At 36.1% G+C, this 12,371-nt stretch overlaps 1 protein-coding gene across 1 annotated transcript in view; it reads right to left on the bottom strand.

Annotated features, from left to right (window-relative positions):
* The window catches only part of LOC106877943 (coagulation factor IX), an 80,584-nt gene that overhangs the window by 29,951 nt on the left and 38,262 nt on the right, over positions 1-12,371 (bottom strand). Inside the window, exon 2 of the mRNA XM_014927023.2 lies at positions 6,411-6,588. Coding sequence (XP_014782509.1) covers positions 6,411-6,588 — 178 coding nt within the window. The remainder of the gene's footprint in view (positions 1-6,410; positions 6,589-12,371) is intronic.

Here is a 12,371-nt window from a genome sequence, read left to right on the forward strand (position 1 = left end):
ATTTGCGTTATCATAAGCAGAGATTATATTTAAAACGGCATAGTATTGTGAACGGACCAAATAAAAGAAATTTCGATATTGTAGAAGATTAAAGACCAAGATTAAATAACTAGAAATAGAAACAGACAGATTTCTGGTGTCTTTGGTTACTAAAATTAACAGTAGCAGCTGCAACTCCAGAAGTTCCTACAAGTTACCTCAACTACTACTACTATTACTACTACTACTACTACTACTACTACTACTACTACTACTACTACTACTACTACTACTACTAAATCACGGCGATGGCTGCCGCTGCCGCGAGCTTCCCTCGTTAGCAGCCTCTACATCGGGGATCTTCACACTTTTTCAACTAACACCCTTTTTCTTTTAATAATATATTTTCAACGTCCATCTTACTACGAGTCAACGCCTCTCTTTTAAACGTACGTACACGTAAAGTTAACATGCAGCTTACCGTCGTAAAACAACGCGAAAGTAAATTGTCCTAAAAATAATGATATTAAAAACTGCGATAAAAACCGGAAGTAACGATAGTGACATCCTATAATATCACGTAAACAATGTATGTGACATAACTAATTTATAGAACGTACATAATTTCGTTCTGTGGAAAGTCTCTAACCCACATATACATGAGCTGAATTACTCTTGACAGAGTCAAAAGGATATTTTTTCAAGGAAGGAATTGGCTCGTATAATCCGACTGAATCACCAAGAACAACGCCACCGATTCCTGTCAATTCTCTCTCTACAGTTTATTAATCGTGCAGGATTATTGCATTGCTTATATATAACTGTGCTGGCTATTATGCATCGACATGCAAGGCATTAAATTGCTTGTTCAGTAGTATTCGTTACAGGGTATAGTATGTTGGAACAGTGTACCTAAGCTACTATTTCTGAAATACTTAACACATCACTAAAATGTACTCTGTAAATAGCATAATGAGGGAGTTCTTTTTGTTCTTTTCATGAAATGTCATGTTATCGTCACTTTCGGTTTCTATCGCAATTTACCTTAATTTTACATAGGAGAATTTACTCTCACTTTTTTACGACCGTAAATCGCAATAGAACCTACACGTAATATCAAGCTAGAGTAATTTGTTCCGGTACTAGTTTGATGCGAATGACTACTTACCAAAGCACCAACATGCTATGAGGGAATATTTGACGCATCACTGCATAGTTATCAACCCAACCTTTAGCAAAATGTTTTCAATTACTGCCACTTTTCTTTTACTAACACTATTTGAACACCCTTCCCAATCATTTTAATGTATATACATGTAATATCAAGCCATATAACTTTAGTTCTGGATACTATCTTAAAACGGGTGTCTACTTATCTTGGCACCAACTTGTTATAAACGAACATTTGACTCATTATCCCTTAGTTATTGGACCTAACCATTCCCTAAACTTAAGCACGTAGCTTTAGTGTTTCATATATAGCTCGTCGATGCCAGTTGATATTTATCTTTATATTCCGATTTATAATTGCCGCTGTTATTGTTGTTGTCGTTGGTGTGATTGTGGTTAACAAGCAGCTTATTACACCATTTATCCTTTGCTTGTTTCAGTTATTGAACGATGCATCCTTGAAAGGTTTTAGTTGAACGAATTGATCCCATTACTTACTTTTTAAAACCCGGTACTTATTCTATCAGTCTCTTTTCGAAGAATCGTTAACTTACGGGGACGTAAACAAACCACTACCTGTTGTCAAGCGGTGGTGGGGAACAAGTACAAACACAAAGACACACACACAAAGACACACACACAAAGACACACACACAAAGACACACACACAAAGACACACACACACTCATGTGTATATATACATATACACATATCCCTCTCTTTCTCTCTCTCTTTATCCTCCTCTCTCTCTCTCTCTCTCTTTATCCTCCTCTCTCTCTCTCTCTCTCTCTCTCTATATATATATATATATATATATACATATACATATATATGATTTAATATCATCTGAGTAATAACTTTATTGCGTGCTTTCCAAAGCTCCTCTATGGATATCAGCTACCATACGCTATCATACAGCAGGAATTCTTTTTTTACTGGATATACATGTGGAAATCCGTTAATATCCTCAGAATTCATACAAAAGAATTTTAGTACAAGAAGCTGAAGTGAACAGATTTTAATCCAAATCACTACAATTGTTTCTGTGCATAATATAAGCTGGTAATTGCTGAGTGTTTCTCATATTGTACACATTATTACATTAATATTATCCAATAATAGCTGTATACCTCCACGTCTTCAGGTGAGTGTGATTGAAAGCAGATCTGTAGAGCGTGCTTGTTAACCACAAAATCATGTTTCCAACACAAAGACAAACATATTTCCATAGCTGCTCATGAGGGGTGCAGATAACAAATAAAATATTTAAAATGAATTATAAAAAATAAATACAGTTTATCCGGTTTTCTTTCTGAAACATTACTAAATGCCGTTGGTATATTGGAACGATCTCATCACCTGATGCTCTCTGAACAAGAACGGAGATAACATCAACATCAACACAATAAAACATGGTGCTATTTCTCCTGTCAATTAAGTGGGTGGGGAAGTCACTCGGAGACTACTATTACAACATACGTATTAAGGCTGTGAAGCATTATAAATATGGATGCCAACACAGAAGGATAATTATTAGACCAAGTTGTAGGGACTGAATATAGACAAACGATAAACGGATAGAAAACTAAAAATAACGTGGCTGTATTTCGTCGGTCTGTATTTTACTATCGACTCCACTAAGGAGGAGTTTGTAGCAAAGTCATTTGTCGACTAACCCACTAACTGTACATATAGAATAGAACTTAGAAACTTGAGTTTCTCATGATGAGTTCAGTTAGAAACAGCAGCAGCAGACTTGAGTTTTGCCTTTTCAATTGTTGAGTTAGGTAAATAACGTTAAACCATTTACTCACACTCACCCAACACAGATGAATTCTACTTATTTTGTATCTTACTCCAATATTCCTCTCAATCTTGAAATTTAATCGGATACAATTTCTTTCTGTGTTTCATTTGTCATTCTGAATTTCACTCTAAAACATTTAACTGAGTTCACGTAATCATTTCGCCAGCTATTATCAGCTACATTTCTTCTTTAAGGAGAAATATATAGCAAAATACAGCAATATTAGCATGCGTGAGAGAAGGTGTTTGTTTTCTTCACCGTTCGCTGAATGCACATATTAACTCATTTCAAGGGATGCGAAATCTATTTAAATCTTTTTTACCACCGTTAATAAAACACACATTCTCTGATGCTACCAAATTCTTCGGCCCAACAAGCAGCTTGAGGGAGACTGAGGTCTTGCACAATCCAGCCCCTGCTCACCCAAAACTGGATCCTATTGCTACGGTAGACAAATTTCTGAGCCAAAATTCTGCTACTTGTGAAGCATCCTGTCAAACAATACCCAACCGGATGGAGAGATCACCTAGCGATTGTCTAAGACAAGTTCAACTTTCGGTCGACTCCTGTACAGACTGTGGAGAGATCATGGAATCTATTTGGCCACAAAGGTAAAAGTGTATGAAGAAGTAGTGTTTACTTCTCTTCTATATGGCTTTGAGGCAGGAATATTCTACATGCGCCATATTAAATGTCTTGACTCTTTCCATTTCCGCTATTTTCGTCCAATTTGCAGCGTCAATTGGCAGGACAAAGTCCCCAACACAGAGGTTCTTGCAAGATGTGACATTCTAGGTACAGAGAATTTCGTTATCAAAGTGCCTCTGTGATGGTTTGGCCATGTGGTTCGAATAGAAGACTCTCACCCAAATCCCCTCGCCTCTATGATCAGCTTTGCTCTGTGCCAGGCACCAAGACTGCCCGCTGCTCCGATATAAGGACATTATAAAGACCTGCTTAAAACCTGCAAGATGAACCTGAAGACATGGAAATAAATAGCACTGAATAAAACTCAGTGCAGAAGCTGTCACTACTACGCCATCGCTGACTTTGAGGCACCCAGGATCAACACCCAGAAAGAGAAAAGAACCGGGCGTAGAGCCGAGCCCAGTCTACCCCAATAATGACGGAGACCAGAATAGCGCCCTTGCAAAGGATCTTCAAATCCTGGATAGGTCTGAATTTCTACATGAAACGACACGGCAAAACATGGAACTAAGAGCACTATGGATGCACACACATACACGCGTGCGTGCGTGTGTGTGAAGGCACATGGCTTAGTGGTTAGGGTGTTGCACTCACGATTGCGAGATCGTGGGTTCGATTTAGAGACCAGGCGTTGCATTGTGTTCTTGAGCAAAGCACTTCATTTTATGTTGCTCTGCGATCATTTTGTCATCTGATATGTGGCACACGAGCACCTGTACAGATAAGGTCGATTTGATGCAGAGAGTGAACTTATGTGTACAGAGATATTTGATCACTACAAACAAATAATCTGTGGTTGCTCGTGTGTGTATGTTTGATACATTTCTGTGTGTATGCATATTTATGATGTATGTGCGTCTGTGTGTGCATGTTTGTATGTATATTTATGATGTATGTGCGTCTGTGTGTGCATGTTTGTATGTATAGCGCAAGGAAATAGTACTGCTGACTTAAACAACAATCACTAGTCGTTCACCTAAAGTACATACACTTAATTGGAGTAATTTGTATGCGTCTGTAAAGACTGGAATCTTGCATGAATTTTTACTCATGTTCCTCGGTGACATTCCAAAACAACCATAAACAATAATACTAAACAACTGGTTTATTTGCATTTTCATAGCATGCTTTAAGTCCACATAAAATTTGCTTCGTCTATTTACATTTATCTTCTATCAATGTCTCTGGTAAGAAGAAAAAGTTAATTGAATGCTTATAAATGTCAGAGATTCGTTTATAATATAATGACAACGTGAAACGCCTGAGTAATTTGTAAAGGAAGGGATGCATTTTGATCGAGATGTCGATGTCTGATAATTAGTATGACTACATAGGTATTCAGAGTTTCATAGGAATGCAAGTTTGATCGAAAAGAATTTCTGTTGATGAATCAAAGTTCTTAATTTCAGAGATAAAACATTCAAACGTCAACTTTTGCATTTATTTACTGTTTTACTTGTTAATTTGCAGTTCAAAAATTGAGGTACAATGCTTTCTATTATAGGTGCAAGGCCTGAGATTTTATAGGGAGGGATTAGTCAATTACATTGACCCAAATGCTCCACTGGTATTTATTTTATCGATCTCGAAAGGATACATGGCAAAGTCGACCTCAACGACATTTGAATTCAGAACGTAAAGACGGAAGAAATACTGCTAAGCATTTTGTCCAGTGCAATACTAACTCTGCCAGCTGGCAACCTTAGAATTAAAGAATAATGACAACCAAATGAAAGAGATGGCTTCATGACTTGCAAATTCGTATCCTATTCAATACTGCGGTGATCATTTTTTTTTTGAAACCATATTGATTTATATATTATTTTATTCTTGGCACAAAAGAAGATGCAAGGGAGAACTAGAATATTACTGGTACTTTATTTTATCGACATCCGAAGGATAATCGACACAGTCAAGCTTGGTGAGATTTAAATTCAGAACAATGTCAGACGGATGGCTGAATCAGTTGGGCATCAGACACAATAACCTACGGCATTTGGTTGCATCCTTTTATGTTCTGAGTTCAAATCCCTCCTACTTTCACTTTGCTTTTCATCTTGTAGATGTCAATGAAATAGATACCAATCAGTAATATAAGTACTGTGATCATAGTAAACGATAGTATTCTATTTAGACAGATGTGTTCCAATATAACCACAATCCAATAATTGGAGCCAGTAAAAGATTGAAAGAATATACTTTAATGAAACTATTCAGTAAAGGATCTTATGCTGTATTGTCTCTGTCACCTCTTCCACCCTCATGTTGCTTGTTAATAAACGTTTCAATAATAAACATTTCGATAATGAGCGTTTTGATAATAAACATTCTTAAAATAATTTGTCAGGGTCTTTGTTTTTTTTTCTTTGTATTTACTACCACTATCGAAACTTTTATCAATATACCAACATATTTTATTCTTGTTTCCTTGACGCTAAAAGGATTGGTGTTGCGATTTCTGGGATCCATGTAACTGCTAGAAATGTATAGCAACATTTGTCCAAGTGTTCGCTGCATAAATGTTTAGATTTATTACAGACTGCATAAATATCACCAAATCAGGAGCAACAATTTTGTTGTAATCTCGGACCTTCTTGAAGACATCGAGCATTAAATTTGTCACATAAAAGTTTAAGCAAACGTCTCTGTAGATAGAAGCAGATTGAACAGAATTTTGTTTTTGAAATTTCAAAAATAAAACACCCCAATCTCAAACCTCGGAAAATAAATCGTAATATATGCTTACCCTTCCACACAATGAGCAGCAGTGACTATCCACAGTGGATGAACTAGAACTCCTCCACATCTGTGCCACGGTTGACCAGCTGATATTATTTGTAATGACACTTGCCAAGGCCATCGTCCTGGCATGCTAGGCTGACCACCGATGATATATGCGGTATTTATTATCTCTCCACAGCGTTCTGTAGATTAATAATAATAATAATGATAATAATGATGATAATAATAATAACGGCAACAACAACAACAAAAAGCAATAATAATAATATAAAAAAAAAAAATAACAACAATAATAACACTTCCTGTATTAATTACATGGGCTAATTAAAAAAATCGAAGACAGTAAAGAATGGTGCAGTATAGTGTGAAATTACATAAGAAGCGTGTTAAAAAAGGAAAATAACAACGAAACTTTCAAACAAGTGAAACGTCTTAGGATTACTCGTGGAAACTCCTAAAAACTACGATGACTTTGACCACCAATGCAAGTGCTCTCGTTCAGTTGTCATTCTACAATCTACAAACAATCTCAGGCTCATTCATTCGGACCGAGCTCGCCACTCTCATCCAGCTTTCAACGAGTTTGACGGGAGTCAGTAAATTTGTCGAAAGTTGGATGTGAGCGAATCTTGAAGTTGATGAAGGTTTGGTTAGAGTGGAAGGTATCTGTCTTCAGTCCTATTAATATTGATCACTATGCAATCTCTTTCGCCAAAGACACAAAACAGATAAAGACTGCTTGCCCTACTCAGCCAAAGAAGGCAGCAGAACGATCTTCACCATGAACTCAGCTGATAGCCGGATCCGTTCTGTCCTACAAGGGTCAACAGATGCTCAACATAACTCCATAAGTCAGTAATTCTCGGATACTGTATGAGCGCATGCAAAACGGCTTCGTCGCTCTGTGAGTATTTCGGAACAGACGCTCCACTCCAGTCAGACATGAACTTGGTCAAAGCACAGCGATCAGGCAATAATATATGACGGAGGTGGTGTAGGCATTCACTATCTCTGACCAAACTTTCGAGGATAGCTTCTCGATGATGACGAGGATAATTTCTCTATTGTTTGTCACACGGGTATCGAACAAAAACAACGTTACTGAGATAAAATGCCACAAAAATAGAATGGGGGAGGAAGAAAAAATGGAATGTGATGAAATATGAATAGAATACCAATAAGTTATGATGATACGGTAATTTTTATACAAGAAGACGTCCATCTAGGGCCAGTGAAGGAATACCACAGATCCAGGATCACTCTGACCACTAAAGACAACTGCTTTTACATAAATGTCACTCTCTGATCTTCTGGAGCATGCTGAGAGCAGGCACATACACACCTATCACTCCCATTATTGTCATCATTGTAAATAAAACACTATCCTCCAGGAGAAGACCTCCTTCTTCGCCCTCATCTTCCTTTCCAATTGGAGTTTGAAAAATTCGATGAGTGTTTGACTGAAGAGCTAAGTGTCTATCTTCAGTTGAAAAGAAACATGGAAAACAATACAAAAAATATACAAATAATTATTTGTATCGAAAATTTCCAAAAACAAGAGGAAATATCATCCAAAGTCAATAAGAGAACTCCATTAAAAATCTGGATAGCTCTGACTATCCAACAAATGTTTTTTCATTCACTGGTTAATCCATGGTCAACGGTCTCATATTAGCTATGGATAAATTTCAACAGGTAAATAAAACTTTCAGTTTACGGCTGTCCCTGGCCGCCTCATCAATCTTGCTTCGGTCTTTGAGTATATACAAAAGAGGAATAAAAGAGTGGGTGGTATTGTCAAATTCTTAAATTCAGTTTTTCAAACTTTTATACCAGCAACGTATACTGTAATTGTTTGGCATTTAAAGGTCCTCTGAGAGGCAGTTGTATAACGGAAGTTCCTCTGAAAATTTTAATAGTATCAAGATACATTTCTTTTATAACTACCAGATCAGCCATCTACAAAAGGTCACAAAGAAAAACATCGAATCTTTGTATAATCACAAAGACGACGCAAATGATGAAACGGCGCTCCAGCATGGCCTTGGGCGTGATCGCCAAAGCACAATTAAGACATAATCATGCTCACACACATACAATCATACATGTATGTATGTATGTATGTATGTATGTATGTATGTATGTATGTATGTATGTATGTTTGTATGTGTGTGTTTAACTCTGTCTGTCTGTCTGTCTGTCTGTCTGTCTGTCTGTCTGTCTGTCTGTCTGTCTATCTATCTATCTATCTATCTATCTATCTATCTATCTATCTATCTATCTATCTATCTAAATTAAACAAACCTTCGTCAATAATGAATGCGCAAATACGTTTGTATACAAAGTTGCAGAACAATGAAAACACAAATTCAGATTCAAAAAAATAAAATAAATACATCTAGTAACATAGATAAACAAACGATATATATATTATGCTACTTGAAACATGTATCAGACACAAACGCAAAATGCTAGGATTTACAATTACAGAGGAGTTACGCTAAAAGTAAGTAATTTCTTAGGGATACCTCTAACTTAGTTAAGTCGATACGTTGTCCCTACAAAAAAATTATAATTATAAACAGTATTAACAACTTTCTCAAATATATTCCGAAGAACCTCGAGATCTTTTTCAATAGAAAGAAATGGAAACTACTGAATACTATAATAAGGAGGAAGTGGTTTTACTGAAAAAATAAAATACTATCAAAATTCACTATCTTTCCAGTTAATCACAGGTAAAGAAAAACAGAGTAGTATAATTCCCCTTACAATAAAGAAGTCAAATTTCTCATCGCTAGAACATTTTAAAACTTCCTACTATAAAATATTTAAATAACATAAAAATATCCTGATCAGCCACCTGTAACTTTTCACAAGCGGTCGCATTGCCAAACCAATGAAAACTAAATCTCAGAAAAATCATACAAAATATACCCCATCGCAACTATACTAATAAAATATTATGCCCGTTACAAGAAAAATAAATACTTTGCTAATTAATTTGTATATGTGCAACAGCTAATGCTATCATACTAAAAATTCATAGATTCTTTCGTATTTAGGATTTACTTTCAATTATTTAAAAAAGTTTACCAAAGACATTCTATTAATAAGTTAGGTAGAAAAACTACTACACATATGATTATAAAATCTAATATCCCACAAAAATTATCCTGATAAATTCTACCACAAGAGAAACAATACGAATATAATAAATGAGACAGAAAAATGCCAACTTTTGTACTACAGAAAGTTATGAAATCACATTTTCCAAATGAATATTACTAGATAGATATTCTGAACTTTTTGCAGACATTGGGCGTATAGAAACTGAAATATCAACTTATTAATCTCACCAATAACTAATCTTCCTCCTACATAGCACATTTATGCACAAGATAATCCTTCAGTCAGCTAATACTGATCCTTTTGTGTGAAAGACTAGGGACAATTTTTCTACGAGATATGTGGCAAAATGTTAAATGTTTAGAGATTGACTTTTATTTGAACACTATCAGCAGTATTTAACCTTTATCAGATTATTAACACTTATAACAAATGAAATTACATGAATTTCGTATAATTAGGATCAATTGCCTTAAAAAAAAATTACTAACAATCTTTAGTTGTTCCGAGAATGACGAGTCACTCAGCCAAGTTATTATTGAATTATTCCATCTAAGATATGAATCATTAGTTTCTCCATTGAAAGATGTGATCCAGTGTAAAATTTTAGCTACCGACTTGGATACAAACATACAAGCATTCATGAATGCATATATTTATTTTATTTATCAAACTGTGCGATATTCTACAAAGGATTTTCCTTATTTCCTTATTATTTCTATATGTTTTGTTTGAAATATAAACTCTTTTGGGTTCATCAACTTTTCTAGGTCTATCAGACCTTACCTCGGGATGAAGTTGATGACAACGACGACGACGAAGAAGAAGAAGAAGAAGAAGAAGAAGAAGAAGAAGAAGAAGAAGAAGAATTACAGGATTTTATGGGATTTACCATAAAGACTTCCCATACTATTGAAGCAAGAGGACCAGATATGATTATAAAGGACAGAAGAGACAGACAGTGTAAGATCATAAACTTTGCAATGCTATATCATAACAGAGTGGATACCAAAGAAATTGAAAAACTTGAGAAATATCAGGTCTTAGCCAGAGAGATGAAGAGATCGTGGAAGACAAAGGTGACAATTGTTTCTGTGAGAATTGTTGCATTTGAGACAACACTCAAACTGCTAATTCGGAGGCTGTAGAATATCGGAATTTAGACACGCATTGTCAACCGGCATAAAAGTGCAATCCTATATTTTACAAGAAACTCAAGGAAGATTCTTGAGATTCAAAGTGACTTGTTGCTACCTAACGTCAAGGTAACATCTCCGCAAAATAATATAGCATATAACAACCACAGTAGCAGCAGCAGTAGTAACAGCAATAACAACAACATCCACAGTCAGTAACCGAGGGAGCAAATCTTACCATCCTATGAGATTATGATAACCAGCCAGACATCGTCATCATTATTTCTTTTAATATAACTGAAATTACATCATTAAAACTTTTTTAGGAAACAAAATCATGATGTGTGAAATCTTCGCCCAACTATTTTTTTTACATTAAATTCTTATATAATCGTAATACAACTCGTCTGAAAAATATTTGTAGAAAACTTCTTCCTGAATATACTGAGCGAATGAGTGCTATTAGACGAATAAAGAAAATAAAGGAAAATTGGACGTAACATAGAAAAATTATACAAATTGGGAATCAAATTTGTAAACAGCGTTCAATAACCAGCAGGAAACCGCCCAGAGGGCAGTATTTTTGTCACTCAACGCATTAAATGTAGCGTGGGGCAAAAACTTATTATATGTTGAGATAGGTAAAAAAATTTAGTACACAAAATGAAACTCAGGTTCTACGAGTAGACAAGCGTCGTTGCTCAGAGGATTTCAAGTAGCTGGACGAAATGCTTAGCGGTATTTCGCTGAGTTCAAATTGCATCGAGGTCGACTTTGCCTTTCATCCATTCGGGGTCGATAAAATAAGTACCAGTTGATCACTGGGGTCGATGTAATCGACTCATTCCCCTCCCCCAGAATGGCTGCCCTTGTGGCAAAATTTGAAACCATTATCATTATTATTAGCGAGGTTTACTTTGCCTTTCATCCTTTCGCAGTAGATAAATTAAGTACCAGTGAAACAGTGGGGTCGATGTAATCGACTAGTCCCCTCCCCGTAAATTTCGGGCCTTTTGCCTATAGTAGAAAGGATTATTATTATTATCAGCACGTCGGGCAAAATGTTTAGCGGTATTTCGTTCGTCGCTACATTCTGAGATCAAATTCCGTCGAGGCCGACAAAATAAGAACCAGTTGAACACTGGGGTCGATGTAATCAACATACCCCTTCTCCGAAATTACTGGCCTTGTGCCAAAATTTGAAATCATCATCATCATCATTATTATTGTTATGAGGACGCATGGCCTAGTGGTCAGGTGTTGCATTCACGATCGCCAGATCGTGGTTTCAATTCCCAGACCGTCTGGTGCGTTGTGTTCTTGAGCAAAACACTTCCTCTGACGTTGCTCTGCGTTCACTTCAACACCTGATGCGTGGTACACTGTGTACCTGTTCAGACAACGTCAATTTGATGGAGAAAGTGAGCTAATGTGCGGCAAGAACATCTGATCACTATAAACAAATTATTTGTGTAGGTCATTTGACAAAAGTTGAACACATACGTCATCTTCGACGGGAGAGTCTATTATTATGTGATTAAAACTCAGCTTATTTTACTGGGTGTGATGGAAAGTATCAGCTGTCCATAGCCAGTACACTAAGGTGACACTTGTTTACTGGTCATGCTTCAAGAATTCTAAGAATTCTTGCAGTTCCAAGTAATGCTGATTCTTCCTCTTCCTCTTCTTCTTCTTATCCT

The sequence above is a fragment of the Octopus bimaculoides genome, chromosome 2 (assembly GCF_001194135.2).
Source record: "Octopus bimaculoides isolate UCB-OBI-ISO-001 chromosome 2, ASM119413v2, whole genome shotgun sequence".
Lineage (NCBI taxonomy): Eukaryota > Metazoa > Mollusca > Cephalopoda > Octopoda > Octopodidae > Octopus > Octopus bimaculoides.